We start from the raw sequence: 25380 nt of genomic DNA, 5'->3' as shown, positions 1-25380 counted from the left end.
TATGTTCCACTTGCTAAAACACCCATAATGCGCTCCCTACAGTGGGTTCATCACAGCAATCTTCCCTTTAGTTCACCTATGCGTGCCCCTTTACATCTCACAATGGCACTCAGTTATGAGATGCTTGTAACAAAGTCTATCTCAGCAGAGCTTCCTGACCACTTCTTTCACCAAACATGCCTGCTCAGGACCATGAGTTGTAAATAAAATATCAGGCTGGACAACCCGGTGCAGTAACCATATAAATTGATTATTGTCATATGAAATACCACAAAAAGACCTGCACAGTTACTCAAAGCTGCGCGCATACTGAAAAACCATGAAGTGCACGATTGTCTCAACCTAATATAAACATATTTTGATTTGTACTTAAGTGGTTGTCTATTTACTTATTTATATACTTTTGCGCGACCTCCTCTGATGTGTCTGTAAAACTTACCTTTTGTCCCTAAGTTTTGTCCTGAATTTTGACCTTCTGTCCTGAATTTTTGTCCTGAATTTTGACCCTTTGTGCTGAATTTTTACACTTACCGTCCTGAATTTGCACCAATGCCAGTTCGTCACCCTATGCTGGCTGTCCACTAGACTCTCTTTGTCTTCTTTTCTAGGCCTGTAGTCGGTCCCTAAATTGTTCTCTACGAATTAGCCCTTAAGGGAGCCTCATTGAGCCTTTGGCAACACCTCACAGCGCTCTGCCCATTCAGGATAAACATGCGTAGCACGGATTACCACATTTATCCTGTCCCACGAGGCACCGCCAACAGAAAGCGGGTGCTCCCTTCTCTGCACATACCCTCAGAAACACCAGTATACATGTCACTGACCAGGGGCGGCTCTAGGCTCATGGCGGCCCTGGGCAGGGAGCGTAGGTAGGGGGCCCCGGAAGAGGGGGTCTGGGCGGGACGGTGCGCCTAGGCCAGTGAAGAAGGGGGATCAGGGTGTTTGGAAGTGGAACAGAGCTGGAGGCCGCCAAATCCCTGCCAGGGGCCGCCCCGCAAATATGTATCCATCCTCAGAGGATTAATATATTAAGGATATATATTGATGTGATGGTCCCTGGGGTTGGGTGGCCCCGTGCAGGTGCACAGCTTGCACGTGCCTAAGGCCGCACCTGCACTGACACTAACTCCAATACTCGCCTATTATGGGCGAGGAAGCCTAAATCCCGGATAATAACGGAAATCCGCCCTGCCCTAACGTGATTCTTAGGGCCGCTATTCCCGCCGTTTAGCGCCGCCTTCTAAACGAGCGGGATGCATTGCACGCTCTTCTGAAATCTTCCTGAATAATGCGTTTTAACATTTCTGGCAGATTTTTTCATCAGTGGCTCTTGCTCTCTGCCCGTGGGAATCCGCGGGTTGGTATCAATATCGGATGCTGCTTCAGCGAGCAGGGTCGGTCCCGAGTGATGGAGAGATGCAGGGATCCAAAGATGAACAGTCCAACTGAGCACGAGCTCCCCAGGGTGGCTGACCCTCCCTCGAGTCCAGATGCTTCCAAGATTAATAGGGATTCTCTCATTTCAAGCAGAAATGTATTCAGTCGATTTAACTGCATGTTTTCTCTCTCTGCTGTTGCTAATGTTGGGAGTGTAGGTTTTGATACTGTAGAGTGTGAGTTTCAATAATCTGTAGTGTGTGGAGTCTGATATTGCTTGGTGTAATTACTACTAATGTTGAGGTGTGGTTCTGATCATGTGTGTGATTTCTACTAATGCTGAGATGTGGGTTCTGATGATGTGGGGGGTGTAGAGTATCACGATGCTGAGTGTGATTTCTACTTATGCAGGTGTGTGGGTTTTGATATTCTGTGGTGCGAGTTTTGATAGTGGAGGGATGTTTGGTAGGGCTATCATGGGCCACAGCCTGGAAATCAGCTTTGTCTGGCCCACAATGACAAGAATGATGATGGAACATAGAACTACAAGGAAGGTGACCTGGATTGTTCACTTCCTGCTTGGTAATTCCCTCCACTGTCCCTAACAGATGCACACAAGCAACTTTTACAACCCCTAACAAATCCCTCTTACTTGATGAAGCCATCACTAGTATTTCAGGCATGCTCAAATACAACTCTCCTCATACACTCACGTCACTTCCACTGATAGCCATCCCTAGGCATCAACAGATAGGCAGGACTGCTAGTCTGTTGGAACCCCAGTTAAAATGTAGCTGGCCCTGCTCAGAAACAAAACAGTTCCAGCGATCGGTGCAACTTGGTATCAGATTTTTCTATCCGCATTTTTCAGGAAACATGGGCTACTGATTCCGTATTTTTTCAAGGGTACAAAGCATTCTGCATTACTGCAATAAAAGGGTGCCAGAGGCAGACCCTCAAGGGGCCTGACAAATTTGTTAAGCACCCCTTTGACCTGTTCGACAACTGAAATATCTGCTAATCTCGGGGATAGGCAAAAACTGCTAGTATCTTTTAAAACCCAAACACAGCTAATGCAGAACAGGGCAGGCAGGGTGACTTGCAGCATTTAGCACCTGCTTCAAATCTCTACCGTAATGCTGGGGTGTGGTTTCTGATAGCGTTGGGGTGTGATATCTGATAATATCGGGACGTGGGCTCTGATAATGCTGGGATTTGGTTTCTGATGCATTTGGGATGTGGGTTCTGAAAATGATTAGTGTGGGTTCTGATAATGTTGGGGTGTGGTGTCTGATAATGTTGGGATGGTGTCTGATGCTGTAGGAATGTGGGTTCTAATAGTGTTTGGTGTGGTTTCTGATAATGTTGGAATGTGAGTCTGATAATGTTGGGGTGTGGTTTCTGATAATGTTGGGGTGGTGTCTGATAATGTTGGGGTGGTGTCTGATGCTGTAGGAATGTGGGTTCTAATAGTGTTTGGTGTGGGTTCTGATAATGTTGGGGTGTGGTTTCTGATAATGTTGGGATGGTGTCTGATGCTGTAGGAATGTGGGTTCTAATAGTGTTTGGTGTGGTTTCTGATAATGTTGGAATGTGAGTCTGATAATGTTGGGGTGTGGTTTCTGATAATGTTGGGGTGGTGTCTGATAATGTTGGGGTGGTGTCTGATGCTGTAGGAATGTGGGTTCTAATAGTGTTTGGTGTGGGTTCTGATAATGTTGGGGTGTGGTTTCTGATAATGTTGGGGTGTGGTGTCTGATGCTGTAGGAATGTGGGTTCTAATAGTGTTTGGTGTGGGTTCTGATAATGTTGGGGTGTGGTTTCTGATAATGTTGGGATGGTGTCTGATGCTGTAGGAATGTGGGTTCTAATAGTGTTTGGTGTGGTTTCTGATAATGTTGGGGTGTGGTTTCTGATAATGTTGGGATGGTGTCTGATAATGTTGGGGTGGTGTCTGATGCTGTAGGAATGTGGGTTCTAATAGTGTTTGGTGTGGGTTCTGATAATGTTGGGGTGTGGTTTCTGATAATGTTGGGATGGTGTCTGATGCTGTAGGAATGTGGGTTCTAATAGTGTTTGGTGTGGTTTCTGATAATGTTGGAATGTGAGTCTGATAATGTTGGGGTGTGGTTTCTGATAATGTTGGGGTGGTGTCTGATAATGTTGGGGTGGTGTCTGATGCTGTAGGAATGTGGGTTCTAATAGTGTTTGGTGTGGGTTCTGATAATGTTGGGGTGTGGTTTCTGATAATGTTGGGGTGTGGTGTCTGATGCTGTAGGAATGTGGGTTCTAATAGTGTTTGGTGTGGGTTCTGATAATGTTGGGGTGTGGTTTCTGATAATGTTGTGGTGTGGTTTCTGATAATGTTGTGGTGTGGTTTCTGATGCAGTAGGAATGTGGGTTCTAATAGTGTTGGGGTGTGGGTTCTAATAGTGTTGGGGTGTGGTTTCTGTTAATGTTGGGGTGTGGTTTCTGATAATGTTGGGGTGTGGTTTCTGATAATGTTGGGGTGTGGTGTCTGATAATGTTGGGGTGGTGTCTGATGCTGTAGGAATGTGGCTTCTAATAGTGTTTGGTGTGGGTTCTGATAATGTTGGGGAGTGGTTTCTGATAATGTTGGGGTGGTGTCTGATGCTGTAGGAATGTGGCTTCTAATAGTGTTTGGTGTGGGTTCTGATAATGTTGGGGTGTGGTTTCTGATAATGTTGGGGTGTGGTGTCTGATGCTGTAGGAATGTGGGTTCTAATAGTGTTTGGTGTGGGTTCTGATAATGTTGGGGTGTGGTTTCTGATAATGTTGTGGTGTGGTTTCTGATAATGTTGTGGTGTGGTTTCTGATGCAGTAGGAATGTGGGTTCTAATAGTGTTGGGGTGTGGGTTCTAATAGTGTTGGGGTGTGGTTTCTGTTAATGTTGGGGTGTGGTTTCTGATAATGTTGGGGTGTGGTTTCTGATAATGTTGGGGTGGTGTCTGATGCTGTAGGAATGTGGCTTCTAATAGTGTTTGGTGTGGGTTCTGATAATGTTGGGGTGTGGTTTCTGATAATGTTGTGGTGTGGTTTCTGATAATGTGGTGTGGTTTCTGATGCAGTAGGAATGTGGGTTCTAATAGTGTTGGGGTGTGGGTTCTAATAGTGTTGGAGTGTGGGTTCTAATAGTGTTGGGGTGTGGTGTCTGATAATGTTGGGGTGGTGTCTGATAATGTTGGGGTGGTGTCTGATGCTGTAGGAATGTGGGTTCTAATAGTGTTTGGTGTGGGTTCTGATAATGTTGGGGTGTGGTTTCTGATAATGTTGGGGTGTGGTTTCTGATGCTGTAGGAATGTGGGTTCTAATAGTGTTGGGGTGTGGGTTCTAATAGTGTTGGGGTGTGGTTTCTGATAATGTTGGGATGTGGTGTCTGATAATGTTGGGGTGTGGTGTCTGATGCTGAAGGAATGTGGGTTCTAATAGTGTTGGGGTGTGGTTTCTGATAATGTTGGGGTGTGGTGTCTGATAATGTTGGGGTGTGGTGTCTGTTGCTGTAGGAATGTGATTTCTAATAGTGTTTGGTGTGGGTTCTGATAATGTTGTGGTGTGGTTTCTTATAATGTTAGGGTGTGGTTTCTGATAATGTTGGGGTGTGGTGTCTGATAATGTTGGGGTGTGGTGTCTGATAATGTTGGGGTGTGGTGTCTGATGCTGTAGGAATTTGGGTTCTAATAGTGTTGGGGTTTGGTTTCTGATAATGTTGGGGTGTGGTTTCTGATAATGTTGGGGTGTGGTGTCTGATGCTGTAGGAATGTGGGTTCTAATAGTGTTGGGGTGGGGTTTCTGATAAGGTTGGGGTGTGGTTTCTGATAATGTTGGGGTGTGGTTTCTGATAATGTTGGGGTGTGGTGTCTGGTAATGTTGCGGTGTGGTGTCTGATGCTGTAGGAATGTGGGTTCTGATAATGTTGGGGTGTGGTTTCTGATAATGTTGGGGTGTGGTGTCTGGTAATGTTGGGGTGTGGTGTCTGGTAATGTTGGGGTGTGGTGTCTGATAAAGTTGGAGTGTGGTGTCTGATAAAGTTGGGGTGTGGTGTCTGATAAAGTTGGGGTGTGGTGTCTGATGCTGTAGGAATGTGGGTTCTAATAGTGTTTGGTGTGGGTTCTGATAATGTTGGAATGTGAGTCTGATAATGTTGGGGTGTGGTTTCTGATAATGTTGGGGTGGTGTCTGATAATGTTGGGGTGTGGTTTCTGATAGTGTTGGGGTGCGATGTCTGATGCTGTAGGAATGTGGGTTCTAATAGTGTTTGGTGTGGGTTCTGATAATGTTGGAATGTGAGTCTGATAATGTTGGGGTGTGGTTTCTGATAATGTTGGGGTGGTGTCTGATAATGGGGTGGTGTCTGATGCTGTAGGAATGTGGGTTCTAATAGTGTTTGGTGTGGGTTCTGATAATGTTGGGGTGTGGTTTCTGATAATATAGGGGTGTGGTGTCTGATGCTGTAGGAATGTGGGTTCTAATAGTGTTTGGTGTGGTTTCTGATAATGTTATAATGTGAGTCTGATAATGTTGGGGTGTGGTTTCTGATAATGTTGGGGTGGTGTCTGATAATGTTGGGGTGGTGTCTGATGCTGTAGGAATGTGGCTTCTAATAGTGTTTGGTGTGGGTTCTGATAATGTTGGGGTGTGGTTTCTGATAATGTTGGGGTGGTGTCTGATAATGTTGGGGTGGTGTCTGATGCTGTAGGAATGTGGCTTCTAATAGTGTTTGGTGTGGGTTCTGATAATGTTGGGGTGTGGTTTCTGATAATGTTGGGGTGTGGTGTCTGATGCTGTAGGAATGTGGGTTCTAATAGTGTTTGGTGTGGGTTCTGATAATGTTGGGGTGTGGTTTCTGATAATGTTGTGGTGTGGTTTCTGATAATGTTGTGGTGTGGTTTCTGATGCTGTAGGAATGTGGGTTCTAATATTGTTGGGGTGTGGGTTCTAATAGTGTTGGGGTGTGGTTTCTGATAATGTTGGGGAGTGGTTTCTGATAATTTTGGGGTGTGGTGTCTGATGCTGTAGGAATGTGGGTTCTAATAGTGTTTGGTGTGGGTTCTGATAATGTTGGGGTGTGGTTTCTGATAATGTTGTGGTGTGGTTTCTGATAATGTTGTGGTGTGGTTTCTGATGCTGTAGGAATGTGGGTTCTAATATTGTTGGGGTGTGGGTTCTAATAGTGTTGGGGTGTGGTTTCTGATAATGTTGGGGAGTGGTTTCTGATAATTTTGGGGTGTGGTTTCTGATGCTGTAGGAATGTGGGTTCTAATATTGTTGGGGTGTGGGTTCTAATAGTGTTGGGGTGTGGTTTCTGATAATGTTGGGGAGTGGTTTCTGATAATTTTGGGGTGTGGTGTCTGATGCTGTAGGAATGTGGGTTCTAATAGTGTTGGGGTGTGGGTTCTAATAGTGTTGGGGTGTGGTTTCTATTAATGTTGGGGGTGGTTTCTGATGATGTTGGGGCGTGGTGTCTGATGCTGTAGGAATGTGGGTTCTAATAGTGTTTGGTGTGGGTTCTGATAATGTTGGGGTATGGTTTCTGATAATGTTGGGGTGTGGTGTCTGATGCTGTAGGAATGTGGGTTCTAATAGTGTTTGGTGTGGGTTCTGATAATGTTGGGGAGTGGTTTCTGATAATGGTGTGGTGTGGTTTCTGATGCTGTAGGAATGTGGGTTCTAATAGTGTTGGGGTGTGGTTTCTGATAATGTTGGGGAGTGGTTTCTGATAATGTTGGGGTGTGGTGTCTGATGCTGTAGGAATGTGGGTTCTAATAGTGTTGGGGTGTGGGTTCTAATAGTGTTGGGGTGTGGTTTCTGATAATGTTGGGGGTGGTTTCTGATGATGTTGGGGTGTGGTGTCTGATGCTGTAGGAATGTGGGTTCTAATAGTGTTTGGTGTGGGTTCTGATAATGTTGGGGTGTGGTTTCTGATAATGTTGGGGTGTGGTTTCTGATAATGTTGGGGTGTGGTGTCTGATGCTGTAGGAATGTGGGTTCTAATAGTGTTTGGTGTGGGTTCTGATAATGTTGGAATGTGAGTCTGATAATGTTGGGGTGTGGTTTCTGATAATGTTGGGGTGGTGTCTGATAATGTTGGGGTGGTGTCTGATGCTGTAGGAACGTGGGTTCTAATAGTGTTTGGTGTGGGTTCTGATAATGTTGGGGTGTGGTTTCTGATAATATAGGGGTGTGGTGTCTGATGCTGTAGGAATGTGGGTTCTAATAGTGTTCGGTGTGGGTTCTGATAATGTTGGAATGTGAGTCTGATAATGTTGGGGTGTGGTTTCTGATAATGTTGGGGTGGTGTCTGATAATGTTGGGGTGGTGTCTGATGCTGTAGGAATGTGGGTTCTAATAGTGTTTGGTGTGGGTTCTGATAATGTTGGGGTGTGGTTTCTGATAATGTTGGGGTGTGGTGTCTGATGCTGTAGGAATGTGGGTTCTAATAGTGTTTGGTGTGGGTTCTGATAATGTTGGGGTGTGGTTTCTGATAATGTTGTGGTGTGGTTTCTGATAATGTTGTGGTGTGGTTTCTGATGCAGTAGGAATGTGGGTTCTAATAGTGTTTGGTGTGGGTTCTGATAATGTTGGGGTATGGTTTCTGATAATGTTGGGGTGTGGTGTCTGATGCTGTAGGAATGTGGGTTCTAATAGTGTTTGGTGTGGGTTCTGATAATGTTGGGGAGTGGTTTCTGATAATGGTGTGGTGTGGTTTCTGATGCTGTAGGAATGTGGGTTCTAATAGTGTTGGGGTGTGGTTTCTGATAATGTTGGGGAGTGGTTTCTGATAATGTTGGGGTGTGGTGTCTGATGCTGTAGGAATGTGGGTTCTAATAGTGTTGGGGTGTGGGTTCTAATAGTGTTGGGGTGTGGTTTCTGATAATGTTGGGGGTGGTTTCTGATGATGTTGGGGTGTGGTGTCTGATGCTGTAGGAATGTGGGTTCTAATAGTGTTTGGTGTGGGTTCTGATAATGTTGGGGTGTGGTTTCTGATAATGTTGGGGTGTGGTTTCTGATAATGTTGGGGTGTGGTGTCTGATGCTGTAGGAATGTGGGTTCTAATAGTGTTTGGTGTGGGTTCTGATAATGTTGGAATGTGAGTCTGATAATGTTGGGGTGTGGTTTCTGATAATGTTGGGGTGGTGTCTGATAATGTTGGGGTGGTGTCTGATGCTGTAGGAACGTGGGTTCTAATAGTGTTTGGTGTGGGTTCTGATAATGTTGGGGTGTGGTTTCTGATAATATAGGGGTGTGGTGTCTGATGCTGTAGGAATGTGGGTTCTAATAGTGTTCGGTGTGGGTTCTGATAATGTTGGAATGTGAGTCTGATAATGTTGGGGTGTGGTTTCTGATAATGTTGGGGTGGTGTCTGATAATGTTGGGGTGGTGTCTGATGCTGTAGGAATGTGGGTTCTAATAGTGTTTGGTGTGGGTTCTGATAATGTTGGGGTGTGGTTTCTGATAATGTTGGGGTGTGGTGTCTGATGCTGTAGGAATGTGGGTTCTAATAGTGTTTGGTGTGGGTTCTGATAATGTTGGGGTGTGGTTTCTGATAATGTTGGGGTGTGGTTTCTGATAATGTTGTGGTGTGGTTTCTGATAATGTTGTGGTGTGGTTTCTGATGCTGTAGGAATGTGGGTTCTAATATTGTTGGGGTGTGGGTTCTAATAGTGTTGGGGTGTGGTTTCTGATAATGTTGGGGAGTGGTTTCTGATAATTTTGGGGTGTGGTGTCTGATGCTGTAGGAATGTGGGTTCTAATAGTGTTTGGTGTGGGTTCTGATAATGTTGGGGTGTGGTTTCTGATAATGTTGTGGTGTGGTTTCTGATAATGTTGTGGTGTGGTTTCTGATGCTGTAGGAATGTGGGTTCTAATATTGTTGGGGTGTGGGTTCTAATAGTGTTGGGGTGTGGTTTCTGATAATGTTGGGGAGTGGTTTCTGATAATTTTGGGGTGTGGTTTCTGATGCTGTAGGAATGTGGGTTCTAATATTGTTGGGGTGTGGGTTCTAATAGTGTTGGGGTGTGGTTTCTGATAATGTTGGGGAGTGGTTTCTGATAATTTTGGGGTGTGGTGTCTGATGCTGTAGGAATGTGGGTTCTAATAGTGTTGGGGTGTGGGTTCTAATAGTGTTGGGGTGTGGTTTCTGTTAATGTTGGGGGTGGTTTCTGATGATGTTGGGGCGTGGTGTCTGATGCTGTAGGAATGTGGGTTCTAATAGTGTTTGGTGTGGGTTCTGATAATGTTGGGGTATGGTTTCTGATAATGTTGGGGTGTGGTGTCTGATGCTGTAGGAATGTGGGTTCTAATAGTGTTTGGTGTGGGTTCTGATAATGTTGGGGAGTGGTTTCTGATAATGGTGTGGTGTGGTTTCTGATGCTGTAGGAATGTGGGTTCTAATAGTGTTGGGGTGTGGTTTCTGATAATGTTGGGGAGTGGTTTCTGATAATGTTGGGGTGTGGTGTCTGATGCTGTAGGAATGTGGGTTCTAATAGTGTTGGGGTGTGGGTTCTAATAGTGTTGGGGTGTGGTTTCTGATAATGTTGGGGGTGGTTTCTGATGATGTTGGGGTGTGGTGTCTGATGCTGTAGGAATGTGGGTTCTAATAGTGTTTGGTGTGGGTTCTGATAATGTTGGGGTGTGGTTTCTGATAATGTTGGGGTGTGGTTTCTGATAATGTTGGGGTGTGGTGTCTGATGCTGTGGGAATGTGGGTTCTAATAGTGTTTGGTGTGGGTTCTGATAATGTTGGAATGTGAGTCTGATAATGTTGGGGTGTGGTTTCTGATAATGTTGGGGTGGTGTCTGATAATGTTGGGGTGGTGTCTGATGCTGTAGGAACGTGGGTTCTAATAGTGTTTGGTGTGGGTTCTGATAATGTTGGGGTGTGGTTTCTGATAATATAGGGGTGTGGTGTCTGATGCTGTAGGAATGTGGGTTCTAATAGTGTTCGGTGTGGGTTCTGATAATGTTGGAATGTGAGTCTGATAATGTTGGGGTGTGGTTTCTGATAATGTTGGGGTGGTGTCTGATAATGTTGGGGTGGTGTCTGATGCTGTAGGAATGTGGGTTCTAATAGTGTTTGGTGTGGGTTCTGATAATGTTGGGGTGTGGTTTCTGATAATGTTGGGGTGTGGTGTCTGATGCTGTAGGAATGTGGGTTCTAATAGTGTTTGGTGTGGGTTCTGATAATGTTGGGGTGTGGTTTCTGATAATGTTGTGGTGTGGTTTCTGATGCTGTTGGAATGTGGGTTCTAATAGTGTCGGGGTGTGGTGTTGGGGTGTGGTTTCTGATAATGTTGGGGTGTGGTTTCTGATAATGTTGGGGAGTGGTTTCTGATAATGTTGGGGTGTGGTGTCTGATGCTGTTCGAATGTGGGTTCTAATAGTGTTGGGGTGTGGGTTCTAATAGTGTTGGGGTGTGGTTTCTGATAATGTTGGGGGGTGGTTTCTGATAATGTTGGGGTGTGGTGTCTGATGCTGTAGGAATGTGGGTTCTAATAGTGTTTGTTGTGGGTTCTGATAATGTTGGGGTGTGGTTTCTGATAATGTTGGGGTGTGGTGTCTGATAATGTTGGGGTGTGGTGTCTGATGCTGTAGGAATGTGGGTTCTGATAGTGTTTGGTGTGGGTTCTGATAATGTTGGGGTGTGGTTTCTGATAATGTTGGGGGTGGTTTCTGATAATGTTGGGGTGTGGTGTCTGATAATGGGGTGTGGTGTCTGATGCTGTAGAATTGTGGGTTCTAATAGTGTTTGGTGTGGGTTCTGATAATGTTGGGGTGTGGTTTCTGATAATGCTGGGGTGTGGTGTCTGATAATGTTGGGGTGTGGTGTCTGATGCTGTAGTAATGTGGGTTCTAATAGTGTTGGGGTGTGGTTTCTGATAATGTTGGGGTGTGGTTTCTGATAATGTTGGGGTGTGGTGTCTGATAATGTTGGGGTGTGGTGTCTGATAATATTGGGATGGTCTGGTAATGTTGGGGTGGTGTCTGATGCTGTAGGGATGTGGGTTCTAATAGTGTTTGGTGTGGGTTCTGATAATGTTGGGGTGTGGTTTCTGATAATGTTGGGGTGGTCTGGTAATGTTGGGGTGGTGTCTGATGCTGTAGGAATGTGGGTTCTAATAGTGTTTGGTGTGGGTTCTTATAATGTTGGGGTGTGGTTTCTGATAATGTTGGGGTGTGGTGTCTGATGCTGTAGGAATGTGGGTTCTAATAGTGTTTGGTGTGGGTTCTAATAATGTTGGGGTGTGGTTTCTGGTAATGTTGGGGTGTGGTGTCTGATACTGTAGGAATGTGGGTGCTAATAGTGTTTGGTGTGGGTTCTGATAATGTTGGGGTGTGGTTTCTGATAATGTTGGGGTGGTGTCTGATAATGTTGGGATGGTGTCTGATGCTGTAGGAATGGGGATTCTAATAGTGTTTGGTGTGGGTTCTGATAATGTTGGGGTGTGGTATCTGATAATGTTGGGGTGCGATGTCTGATAATGTTGGGGTGTGGTGTCTGATAATGTTGGGGTGTGGTGTCTGATGCTGTAGGAATGTGGGTTCTAATAGTGTTTGGTGTGGGTTCTGATAATGTTGGGGTGTAGTGTCTGATAATGTTGGGGTGTGGTGTCTGATAATGTTGGGGTGTGGTGTCTGATAATGTTGGGGTGTGGTGTCTGATGCTGTAGGAATGTGGGTTCTAATAGTGTTTGGTGTGGGTTCTGATAATGTTGGGGTGTGGTTTCTGATAATGTTGGGGTGTGGTTTCTGATAATGTTGGGGTGTGGTGTCTGATGCTGTAGAATTGTGGGTTCTAATAGTGTTTGGTGTGGGTTCTGATAATGTTGGGGTGTGGTTTCTGATAATGTTGGGGTGGTCTGGTAATGTTGGGGTGGTGTCTGATGCTGTAGGAATGTGGGTTCTAATAGTGTTTGGTGTGGGTTCTTATAATGTTGGGGTGTGGTTTCTGATAATGTTGGGGTGTGGTGTCTGATGCTGTAGGAATGTGGGTTCTAATAGTGTTTGGTGTGGGTTCTAATAACGTTGGGGTGTGGTTTCTGATAATGTTGGGGTGTGGTGTCTGATACTGTAGGAATGTGGGTTCTAATAGTGTTTGGTGTGGTTTCTGATAATGTTGGGGTGTGGTTTCTGATAATGTTGGGGTGGTATCTGATAATGTTGGGATGGTGTCTGATGCTGTAGGAATGGGGATTCTAATAGTGTTTGGTGTGGGTTCTGATAATGTTGGGGTGTGGTTTCTGATAATGTTGGGGTGTGATGTCTGATGCTGTAGGAATGTGGGTTCTAATAGTGTTTGGTGTGGGTTCTGATAATGTTGGAATGTAAGTCTCATAATATTGGGGTGTGGTTTCTGATAATGTTGGGGTGGTGTCTGATGCTGTAGGAATGTGGGTTCTAATAGTGTTTGGTGTGGGTTCTAATAATGTTGGAATGTGAGTCTGATAATGTTGGGGTGTGGTTTCTGATAATGTTGGGGTGGTGTCTGATAATGGGGTGGTGTCTGATGCTGTAGGAATGTGGGTTCTAATAGTGTTTGGTGTGGGTTCTGATAATGTTGGGGTGTGGTTTCTGATAATGTTGGGGTGTGGTGTCTGATGCTGTAGGAATGTGGGTTCTAATAGTGTTTGGTGTGGGTTCTGATAATGTTGGGGTGTGGTTTCTGATAATGTTGGGGTGGTGTCTGATAATGTTGGGGTGGTGTCTGATGCTGTAGGAGTGTGGGTTCTAATAGTGTTTGGTATGGGTTCTGATAATGTTGGGGTGTGGTTTCTGATAGTGTTGGGGTGCGATGTCTGATGCTGTAGGAATGTGGGTTCTAATAGTGTTTGGTGTGGGTTCTGATAATGTTGGAATGTGAGTCTGATAATGTTGGGGTGTGGTTTCTGATAATGTTGGGGTGGTGTCTGATAATGTTGGGGTGGTGTCTGATGCTGTAGAAATGTGGGTTCTAATAGTGTTTGGTGTGGGTTCTGATAATGTTGGGGTGTGGTTTCTGATAATGTTGGGGTGTGGTGTCTGATGCTGTAGGAATGTGGGTTCTAATTGTGTTTGGTGTGGGTTCTGATAATGTTGGGGTGTGGTTTCTGATAATGTTGGGGTGTGGTTTCTGATGCTGTAGGAATGTGGGTTCTAATAGTGTTGGGGTGTGGGTTCTAATAGTGTTGGGGTGTGGTTTCTGATAATGTTGGGGAGTGGTTTCTGATAATGTTGGGGTGTGGTGTCTGATGCTGTAGGAATGTGGGTTCTAATAGTGTTTGGTGTGGGCTCGGAGTGTGGTTTCTGATAATGTTGGGATGTGGTGTCTGATAATGTTGGGGTGTGGTGTCTGATGCTGTAGGAATGTGGGTTCTGATAGTGTTTGGTGTGGGTTCTGATAATGTTGGGGTGTGGTTTCTGATAATGTTGGGGGTGGTTTCTGATAATGTTGGGGTGTGGTGTCTGATAATGGGGTGTGGTGTCTGATGCTGTAGAATTGTGGGTTCTAATAGTGTTTGGTGTGGGTTCTGATAATGTTGGGGTGTGGTTTCTGATAATGTTGGGGTGTGGTTTCTGATAATGCTGGGGTGTGGTGTCTGATAATGTTGGGGTGTGGTGTCTGATGCTGTAGTAATGTGGGTTCTAATAGTGTTGGGGTGTGGTTTCTGATAATGTTGGGGTGTGGTTTCTGATAATGTTGGGGTGTGGTGTCTGATAATGTTGGGGTGTGGTGTCTGATAATATTGGGATGGTCTGGTAATGTTGGGGTGGTGTCTGATGCTGTAGGAATGTGGGTTCTAATAGTGTTTGGTGTGGGTTCTGATAATGTTGGGGTGTGGTTTCTGATAATGTTGGGGTGGTCTGGTAATGTTGGGGTGGTGTCTGATGCTGTAGGAATGTGGGTTCTAATAGTGTTTGGTGTGGGTTCTTATAATGTTGGGGTGTGGTTTCTGATAATGTTGGGGTGTGGTGTCTGATGCTGTAGGAATGTGGGTTCTAATAGTGTTTGGTGTGGGTTCTAATAATGTTGGGGTGTGGTTTCTGGTAATGTTGGGGTGTGGTGTCTGATACTGTAGGAATGTGGGTGCTAATAGTGTTTGGTGTGGGTTCTGATAATGTTGGGGTGTGGTTTCTGATAATGTTGGGGTGGTGTCTGATAATGTTGGGATGGTGTCTGATGCTGTAGGAATGGGGATTCTAATAGTGTTTGGTGTGGGTTCTGATAATGTTGGGGTGTGGTTTCTGATAATGTTGGGGTGCGATGTCTGATAATGTTGGGGTGTGGTGTCTGATAATGTTGGGGTGTGGTGTCTGATGCTGTAGGAATGTGGGTTCTAATAGTGTTTGGTGTGGGTTCTGATAATGTTGGGGTGTAGTGTCTGATAATGTTGGGGTGTGGTGTCTGATAATGTTGGGGTGTGGTGTCTGATAATGTTGGGGTGTGGTGTCTGATGCTGTAGGAATGTGGGTTCTAATAGTGTTTGGTGTGGGTTCTGATAATGTTGGGGTGTGGTTTCTGATAATGTTGGGGTGTGGTGTCTGATGCTGTAGAATTGTGGGTTCTAATAGTGTTTGGTGTGGGTTCTGATAATGTTGGGGTGTGGTTTCTGATAATGTTGGGGTGGTCTGGTAATGTTGGGGTGGTGTCTGATGCTGTAGGAATGTGGGTTCTAATAGTGTTTGGTGTGGGTTCTTATAATGTTGGGGTGTGGTTTCTGATAATGTTGGGGTGTGGTGTCTGATGCTGTAGGAATGTGGGTTCTAATAGTGTTTGGTGTGGGTTCTAATACTGTTGGGGTGTGGTTTCTGATAATGTTGGGGTGTGGTGTCTGATACTGTAGGAATGTGGGTTCTAATAGTGTTTGGTGTGGTTTCTGATAATGTTGGGGTGTGGTTTCTGATAATGTTGGGGTGGTATCTGATAATGTTGGGATGGTGTCTGATGCTGTAGGAATGGGGATTCTAATAGTGTTTGGTGTGGGTTCTGATAATGTTGGGGTGTGGTTTCTGATAATGTTGGGGTGCGATGTCTGATGCTGTAGGAATGTGGGTTCTAATAGTGTTTGGTGTGGGTTCTGATAATGTTGGAATGTAAGTCTCATAATATTGGGGTGTGGTTTCTGATAATGTTGGGGTGGTGTCTGATGCTGTAGGAATGTGGGTTCTAATAGTGTTTGGTGTGGGTTCTAATGTTGGAATGTGAGTCTGATAATGTTGGGGTGTGGTTTCTGATAATGTTGGGGTGGTGTCTGATAATGTTGGGGTGGTGTCTGATGCTGTAGGAGTGTGGGTTCTAATAGTGTTTGGTATGGGTTCTGATAATGTTGGGGTGTGGTTTCTGATAGTGTTGGGGTGCGATGTCTGATGCTGTAGGAATGTGGGTTCTAATAGTGTTTGGTGTGGGTTCTGATAATGTTGGAATGTGAGTCTGATAATGTTGGGGTGTGGTTTCTGATAATGTTGGGGTGGTGTCTGATGCTGTAGAAATGTGGGTTCTAATAGTGTTTGGTGTGGGTTCTGATAATGTTGGGGTGTGGTTTCTGATAATGTTGGGGTGTGGTGTCTGATGCTGTAGGAATGTGGGTTCTAATTGTGTTTGGTGTGGGTTCTGATAATGTTGGGGTGTGGTTTCTGATAATGTTGGGGTGTGGTTTCTGATGCTGTAGGAATGTGGGTTCTAATAGTGTTGGGGTGTGGGTTCTAATAGTGTTGGGGTGTGGTTTCTGATAATGTTGGGGAGTGGTTTCTGATAATGTTGGGGTGTGGTGTCTGATGCTGTAGGAATGTGGGTTCTAATAGTGTTTGGTGTGGGCTCTGATAATGTTGGAGTGTGGTTTCTGATAATGTTGGGATGTGGTGTCTGATAATGTTGGGGTGTGGTGTCTGATGCTGTAGGAATGTGGGTTCTAATAATGTTTGGTGTGGGTTCTGATAATGTTGGGGTGTGGTTTCTGATAATGTTGGGATGTGGTGTCTGATGCTGTAGGAATGTGGGTTCTAATAGTGTTTGGTGTGGGTTCTGATAATTTTGGGGTGTGGTTTCTGATAATGTTGTGGTGTGGTTTCTGATGCTGTAGGAATGTGGGTTCTAATAGTGTTGGGGTGTGGGTTCTAATAGTGTTGGGGTGTGGTTTCTGATAATGTTGGGGAGTGGTTTCTGATAATGTTGGGGTGTGGTGTCTGATGCTGTAGGAATGTGGGTTCTAATAGTGTTGGGGTGTGGTTTCTGATAATGTTGGGGGGAGGTTTCTGATGATGTTGGGGTGTGGTGTCTGATGCTGTAGGAATGTGGGTTCTAACAGTGCTTGGTGTGGGTTCTGATAATGTTGGGGTGTGGTTTCTGATAATGTTGGGGTGTGGTGTCTGAAGCTGTAGGAATGTGGGTTCTAATAGTGTTTGTTGTTGGTTCTGATAATGTTGGAATGTGAGTCTGATAATGTTGGGGTGTGGTTTCTGATCATGTTAGGGTGGTGTCTGATCATGTTGGGGTGGTGTCTGATAATGTTGGGGTGGTGTCTGATGCTGTAGGAATGTGGGTTCTAATAGTGTTTTGTGTGGGTTCTGATAATGTTGGGGTGTTGTTTCTGATAATGTTGGGGTGTGGTTTCTGATGCTGTAGGAATGTGGGTTCTAATAGTGTTGGGGTGTATGTTCTAATAGTGTTGGGGTGTGGTTTCTGATAATGTTGGGGTGGTGTCTGATAATGTTGGGGTGGTGTCTGATGCTGTAGGAATGTGGGTTCTAATAGTGTTTGGTGTGGGTTCTGATAATGTTGGGGTGTGGCTTCTGATAATATAGGGGTGTGGTGTCTGATGATGCTGTAGGAATGTGGGTTCTAATAGTGTTTAGTGTGGGTTCTGATAATGTTGGAATGTGAGTCTGATAATGTTGGGGTGTGGTTTCTGATAATGTTGGGGTGGTGTCTGATAATGTTGGGGTGGTGTCTGATGCTGTAGGAATGTGGGTTCTAATAGTGTTTGGTGTGGGTTCTGATAATGTTGGGGTGTGGTTTCTGATAATGTTGGGGTGTGGTGTCTGATGCTGTAGGAATGTGGGTTCTAATAGTGTTTGGTGTGGGTTCTGATAATGTTGGGGTGTGGTTTCTGATAATGTTGTGGTGTGGTTTCTGATGCTGTAGGAATGTGGGTTCTAATAGTGTTGGGGTGTGGGTTCTAATAGTGTTGGGGTGTAGTTTCTGATAATGTTGGGGAGTGGTTTCTGATAATGTTGGGGTGTGGTGTCTGATGCTGTAGGAATGTGGGTACTAATAGTGTTGGGGTATGGGTTCTAATAGTGTTGGGGTGTGGTTTCTGATAATGTTGGGGGGTGGTTTCTGATAATGTTGGGGGTGTGGTGTCTGATGCTGTAGGAATGTGGGTTCTAATAGTGTTTGGTGTGGGTTCTGATAATGTTGGGGTGTGGTTTCTGATAATGTTGGGGTGTGGTGTCTGATAATGTTGGGGTGTGGTTTCTGATGCTGTAGGAATGTGGGTTCTAATAGTGTTGGGGTGTGGTTTCTGATAATGTTGGGGAGTGGTTTCTGATAATGTTGGGGTGTGGTGTCTGATGCTGTAGGAATGTGGGTTCTAATAGTGTTGGGGTGTGGGTTCTAATAGTGTTTGGTGTGGGTTCTGATAATGTTGGGGTGTGGTTTCTGATAATGTTGGGGGGTGGTTTCTGATAATGTTGGGGGTGTGGTGTCTGATGCTGTAGGAATGTGGGTTCTAATAGTGTTTGGTGTGGGTTCTAATAGTGTTGGGGTGTGGGTTCTAATAGTGTTGGGGTGTGGTTTCTGATAATGTTGGGGTGGTGTCTGATAATGTTGGGGTGGTGTCTGATGCTGTAGGAATGTGGGTTCTAATAGTGTTTGGTGTGGGTTCTGATAATGTTGGGGTGTGGCTTCTGATAATATAGGGGTGTGGTGTCTGATGATGCTGTAGGAATGTGGGTTCTAATAGTGTTTGGTGTGGGTTCTGATAATGTTGGAATGTGAGTCTGATAATGTTGGGGTGTGGTTTCTGATAATGTTGGGGTGGTGTCTGATAATGTTGGGGTGGTGTCTGATGCTGTAGGAATGTGGGTTCTAATAGTGTTTGGTGTGAGTTCTGATAATGTTGGGGTGTGGTTTCTGATAATGTTGGGGTGTGGTGTCTGATGCTGTAGGAATGTGGGTTCTAATAGTGTTTGGTGTGGGTTCTGATAATGTTGGGGTGTGGTTTCTGATAATGTTGTGGTGTGGTTTCTGATGCTGTAGGAATGTGGGTTCTAATAGTGTTGGGGTGTGGGTTCTAATAGTGTTGGGGTGTGGTTTCTGATAATGTTGGGGAGTGGTTTCTGATAATGTTGGGGTGTGGTGTCTGATGCTGTAGGAATGTGGGTACTAATAGTGTTGGGGTATGGGTTCTAATAGTGTTGGGGTGTGGTTTCTGATAATGTTGGGGGGTGGTTTCTGATAATGTTGGGGGTGTGGTGTCTGATGCTGTAGGAATGTGGGTTCTAATAGTGTTTGGTGTGGGTTCTGATAATGTTGGGGTGTGGTTTCTGATAATGTTGGGGTGTGGTGTCTGATAATGTTGGGGTGTGGTTTCTGATGCTGTAGGAATGTGGGTTCTAATAGTGTTGGGGTGTGGTTTCTGATAATGTTGGGGAGTGGTTTCTGATAATGTTGGGGTGTGGTGTCTGATGCTGTAGGAATGTGGGTTCTAATAGTGTTGGGGTGTGGGTTCTAATAGTGTTTGGTGTGGGTTCTGATAATGTTGGGGTGTGGTTTCTGATAATGTTGGGGGTGGTTTCTGATAATGTTGGGGTGTGGTGTCTGATAATGGGGTGTGGTGTCTGATGCTGTAGAATTGTGGGTTCTAATAGTGTTTGGTGTGGGTGCTGATAATGTTGGGGTGTGGTTTCTGATAATGCTGGGGTGTGGTGTCTGATAATGTTGGGGTGTGGTGTCTGATGCTGTAGTAATGTGGGTTCTAATAGTGTTGGGGTGTGGTTTCTGATAATGTTGGGGTGTGGTTTCTGATAATGTTGGGGTGTGGTGTCTGATAATGTTGGGGTGTGGTGTCTGATAATGTTGGGGTGGGGTGTCTGATGCTGTAGGAATGTGGGTTCTAATAGTGTTTGGTGTGGGTTCTGATAATGTTGGGGTGTGGTTTCTGATAATGTTGGGGTGTGGTTTCTGATAATGTTGGGGTGTGGTTTCTGATAATGTTGGGGTGTGGTGTCTGATAAAGTTGGGGTGTGGTGTCTGATGCTGTAGGAATGTGGGTTCTAATAGTGTTTGGTGTGGGTTCTGATAATGTTTCAATGGGAGTCTGATAATGTTGGGTGTGGTGTCTGATAATGTTGGATGTGGGTTCTTATATTGTTGGGATGTTGTTTCTGATACTGTTGAGTCCTACTGAACTTGGGCGCGAGAGCTCTGCTAGTGGTGACAGTGAGGTTTGTTGAAGCTGGGGGAGAGCTTTGACAATGGTGGCGTGTGTGCACTTCTAACGGCTCGGGTCTGAGTCCTGATTATTTTGGGAGAATGAGTTGTTTTGAAGTTGGTGGGTTTTCTGCTAATGTTGAAATGTCATATGTGTTCATGTTGTGGCGTAAGTTGAGCTATATTTGGGTTTAATTCCTGATTTGTCTGTTACAGAGTCACTGATGACCGCCTCCCTCGGGTTCCTTTCTTCCTCTTTGGAGATTTTAACTTCCGGTTGGACACTGGGAGCCTCATCCAGGTATGTGAAGACCTCAGAGGTGGAGAAGGTGAATGAAGAGAGAGAAAAATGTGGGGAAGAATGGTAAGAGAGGAGGAGAAGATAAATACTTTAGAGGGAGACATGAAACAATATATTATAGAGGAGATCGGAATAGTGGTAGGGAGACCGAGGAGGAGAGGGAAGGCTGGGAGTAGAGGAGAGAGAGTAAAGCAAGACTAGTGACCAGAAGCAAGGAGCAAAAGAGGGGAGGATTGGATTGAGAATACTGGAGCAAGGAGAGGCTTGAGTAGGGAACCAGGGAACGGTTTCTTTTCTAACTCGCCGCTCTTCATTCAGACACTCAGCAGCTGTGGAAGGTTACAGATGGTGAAGAGCGACAGTGGCAGTGTGCTCGAGAAGATTATTCGTGAGGAAACGGAGGAGAACCAGAAGGTAACCAAACATTGAAAGCTCTTTTTACCTAATAAGAATATTGTATGGCCAGTGCACAGCCATGTTTAAGCTGCGGGGCACTATCTGTAATAAACAAAATATTTATCTATCTTAGCAAAGCATTATTTGGCGAATTTAAGAACTTACTGGTGGAAAGCAGCTCATTTAAATCAGTCCAAGCCTTGTCTGTCCAATGACAACCCTTTCAGTAATTTATAGGGGTATGTGCTGGTGAAAGTAAGGTGTGTTTGCCCAACGAGAGTCTTCTCTGACTGACTGAGGCCTTGACTGTACCATCGAAGCCATGTTTAACTGACTGCCCCAAGCCTCATGAGCTGGAGGTTTGTACTTTTGACCAGGGCGGCCGTCCTTGGGGGAGATTAGGCCTCACTCGAGCAGGTTTGCAAGATTATTTTATTTCTGCAATGGTGTTCGGGCAGGCCCCAAGTCAGGACATCAGTTGGATGGTACTTTGTCCCTATCAGAGTCTCTCTGGATCTGAGTCTCCATTCCAATCACATGTGTTTCTTCAGCTCATCGGGTAGTGGATGCGTCTGTGGCTTCAGCATGTTTCCTTTGCACCTAGATCCATGCTGCACTCGAAGGTGAACCTGGGCATAGTCAGCCCCGATCCGCACACCAGGCTTTCAGAATTGTTTTCAATCCTAGCATCTGAGAATCCAGGAAACTTTTAAGGTTATTGGATGATTAGGAATAATGGAGCAGCTGTTTTCTCTAACTAAGCCTGATCCCTCGGCTTACGGTGATCTGCCTGATGACCCACCACACAGCTGTGACAAGCGAGCTTGGACCTCAGGAGACCCCGTCTGGGTGAATGCTCAGGTCCAGGTAGCACGTCGAAGGGATGCCCCCATGCTCCAGTATTAAATCGTTGTAGTAAGTATTGAATATGTAACCCGGAACCTGATCCCTCGGCTTACGGTGATCTGCCTGATGACCCACCACATAGCTGTGACAAGCGAGCTTGGACCTCAGGAGACCCCGTCTGGGTGAATGCTCAGGTCCAGGTAGCACGTCGAAGGGATGCCCCCATGCTGAAGTATTAAATTGTTGTAGTAAGTATTGAGTATGGAACCCGGAACCTGATCCCTCGGCTTACGGTGATCTGCCTGATGAACCACCACATAGCTGTGACAAGCGAGCTTGGACCTCAGGAGACCCCGTCTGGGTGAATGCTCAGGTCCAGGTAGCACGTCGAAGGGATGCCCCCATGCTGAAGTATTAAATTGTTGTAGTAAGTATTGAGTATGGAACCCGGAACCTGATCCCTCGGCTTACGGTGATCTGCCTGATGACCCACCACATAGCCATGACAAGCGAGCTTGGACCTCAGGAGACCAGGTCTGGGTGAATGCTCAGGTCCAGGTAGCACGTCGAAGGGATGCCCCCATGCTCCAGTATTAAATCGTTGTAGTAAGTATTGAATATGGAACCCGGAACCTGATCCCTCGGCTTACGGTGATCTGCCTGATGACCCACCACATAGCTGTGACAAGCGAGCTTGGACCTCAGGAGACCCCGTCTGGGTGAATGCTCAGGTCCAGGTAGCACGTCGAAGGGATGCCCCCATGCTCCAGTATTAAATCGTTGTAGTAAGTATTGAATATGGAACCCGGAACCTGATCCCTCGGCTTACGGTGATCTGCCTGATGACCCACCACATAGCCGTGACAAGCGAGCTTGGACCTCAGGAGACCAGGTCTGGGTGAATGCTCAGGTCCAGGTAGCACGTCGAAGGGATGCCCCCATGCTCCAGTATTAAATCGTTGTAGTAAGTATTGAATATGGAACCCGGAACCTGATCCCTCGGCTTACGGTGATCTGCCTGATGACCCACCACATAGCTGTGACAAGCGAGCTTGGACCTCAGGAGACCCCGTCTGGGTGAATGCTCAGGTCCAGGTAGCACGTCAAAGTGATGCCCCCATGCTCCAGTATTAAATCGTTGTAGTAAGTATTGAGTATGGAACCCGGAACCTGATCCCTCGGCTTACGGTGATCTGCCTGATGACCCACCACATAGCCGTGACAAGCGAGCTTGGACCTCAGGAGACCACGCATGGGTGAATGCTCAGGTCCAGGTAGCACGTCGAAGGGATGCCCCTATGCTGAAGTATTACATTGCTGTAGTAAGTATTGAGTATGGAACCCGGAACCTGATCCCTCGGCTTACAGTGATCTGCCTGATGACTCACCACATAGCCGTGACAAGCGAGCTTGGACCTCAGGAGACCAGGTCTGGGTGAATGCTCAGGTCCAGGTAGCACGTCGAAGGGATGCCCCCATGCTCCAGTATTAAATTGTTGTAGTAAGTATTGTGTGGTGGAACCCGGAACCTGAGTAGATGACGTAGCAGGAGCTCTGGAGGGGATCACATTGTAGGGAAGTTTATTGTCAGTTGCTCCTGCTGGCTGCAGTGAACGTGGGATACTGCTATAAAGTATTCTTTATTTAAAAAAAAAAAAAAAAAACTGCTTGGAGTATGTCCTGGCGGACGCCTTACTCTGTGTGTGCCACATAATCGACACTTCTTGTAAGCCTAGCTGTCACAGTTTTTTTCCTCATTCACTGATATAGTCAGTCGAAACTTCACAAACACTGTAACCATTCATAGGTATTGTGATGACAAAATGGAGGGTGGGGACCTTGTACAGTAATGTGCAGTGCAGCAGTTTCACGCGTTGACGTGTGTCAAGTGGATCGGATTACTGGGCCCTTTATGGCCTTTTATTGCCTTGTGCTGATTTGTTTTATGGACGTATTGACAAGGGAAACCACTCATAAAACAAGGAGGCTTGTCTGCAGCCTCCCAGGCATCTTGGGCCAATTAGCCTCGTCACTGCTAATATGGCGTCGCTGCTAGTGAGACAAATGTGTCGGGGCTTAACAGCGCGGGAGGCGGGGCCCCCAATAGAGCAGCAGGTGCAGTGGCACGGGAGAGTGAAGCGGCCACTGCTCCCCGGCCAAATCTCTGGGTGGTGGCCATTTTCCCTGCTTTCATTAGGGCCCATTACACCGTTGCTACCCACTGCTCCAGCAATCCTCTTTTTTTTTCATTTTTGAATGGCGGGGCGGTTGAGGGCAGATTAATGCGGTCTCGTGCAGCAGTACCTTTTTTAAATTTCACTTAAACAGATCCACACCTTTTATTAAAAAAAAAAAGAAAACCAACTGTTCTTGAACGGTTAAGGGGAGTTACCAGTTCTGGAATGTGTTCCTTTAATAGAAATAAAAAAAAACATAAAGGGTACACCAGGTACAGTGTGATTGCGTATTAGTAAACATATCACTTTTTAAGCACTTAAAAACACAACCTTAGTGGACATTTTGCGGCAGCTTATCTAATAATGTGCGTAGGATATACTCTACTGTGTGTGTGTGATACATGTTTTACACTAATAACTTGAATATTCACAGTGCTTTTTGTCAGAGGCTGGGACCTCATAGAACTATAAATACATATTTTCCAATGCACCACTCACCCAGAATTCAAATCAATAACCCTCCAGTTAGAGACACAGACAGACATCTGAAGTGATGACATTAACCAACTGAGCTTTCCTACTAGAACAACGCATTTCCCAGAGATTAGTTTAACTTTGATTTATGTTTCATTTAAAGTCTGTGCATTTTATTTTAACATGCAGTTACATGTAGATGAAAGGCCAACAAAATAGTAAAAGAATATTTTGTGCCTATTGGCCACGTTTCTAACCCTGCCACCATGCTCTTTGAACCCGCCCCCTTTTTTCTTAGGATCAGAGTTCCCATACTTTTTCACCAATACATGCAAGGCCCAGTTGCAACTTCCTGCAATGAACTCCCTATCTAACTTTTTTTAAATTTTCATATTAGCCTCTCCTTCCACTCTCAGTGTATCCTTTTTACACATGAGGCCCCTCCCATGGCCCTTTTTGTTTTTCCCGAAAAGAGTACCATTGTGGGATGGCTAAATGAGGGTGGACCACAATCAGTGCTTTTCTTCCATAGCCCACAACTGCATGGCGCCCGCTTCCTTTGTTGTGTTTTGGGAGTATGTGCTTTAATTTGTCTTTTTCTTAATGCAGGATGCCACCATACCGCCACATTTCTTCCTTTTTTCCCCTCCTGCACCTGCTTCGGTGTGTTATCTCATGGTACGAAGCAGGCAGATAGAAGACCAGTGGTGAGGAGTCAGTGGCAGAGTCTGAATATCGCAGTTTGCATTGCGTACTATGGAAATAGTTTTTTTCTTGCTCACTGATACAAACTCCTCCTGCAGTCTAACCAATGGCCTCATCACCTTTCTAATTCAAGCAAATAGTTGTCTGTGTTATGATCAACATAATGTTTGCAAGAGTCTGGCACTTTCATCTATGGAAGTGGAGGAGAATAGTTAGCTGTGCCTTCCACATACAAATAGCTGGTCTGGCTCTGGTCTCAGAGCTGAGACGTACACAGGAACAAGCCTCCCGACACCACTCCCAACGTCACCAGCATCACCCGACGATCTAGAATTCAATGTTCTAGCCCACTCAGAGATGGCACCACCACATCACCATTCATCAACGGAAGGATGGGGCTGTACTCTGCAGAGCTCCTACTTACCTTCAGTGAAGCCCTCACTGACATTTTCCTGGGAGACTGGACCCGTTGCCACTGCCCTGTGGACCCAGTTTTCCTCCCCCAGCACCCTACCCCCGAATGCTTGGTGGTGCAGGCCTTGGCAGCTATAGTCAACCCTAGTGCGTTCCCTACGTCTCCACCGGACAGAGAATCCAAGGAGACGGACTTTTTCGGAAAGAAAATTTTCTCTTCTACCAGCCTAGCATTGTAGTCGGTGAACACTGCATGCCTCCTGGTCC

At 45.6% G+C, this 25380-nt stretch overlaps 1 protein-coding gene across 1 annotated transcript in view; it reads left to right on the top strand.

The window, feature by feature from the left end:
• Positions 1 to 25380, top strand: part of LOC144791528 (inositol polyphosphate-5-phosphatase A-like) — a 358038-nt gene that overhangs the window by 275808 nt on the left and 56850 nt on the right. The window contains exons 9-10 of the mRNA XM_078666240.1: positions 20017 to 20101; positions 20420 to 20515. Coding sequence (XP_078522366.1) covers positions 20017 to 20101; positions 20420 to 20515 — 181 coding nt within the window. The remainder of the gene's footprint in view (positions 1 to 20016; positions 20102 to 20419; positions 20516 to 25380) is intronic.

Source organism: Lissotriton helveticus, chromosome 11 (assembly GCF_964261635.1).
Source record: "Lissotriton helveticus chromosome 11, aLisHel1.1, whole genome shotgun sequence".
Lineage (NCBI taxonomy): Eukaryota > Metazoa > Chordata > Amphibia > Caudata > Salamandridae > Lissotriton > Lissotriton helveticus.
The sequence above is the reverse complement of the archived record's forward strand: the minus strand, read 5'-3'. Positions and strand labels throughout refer to the sequence as shown.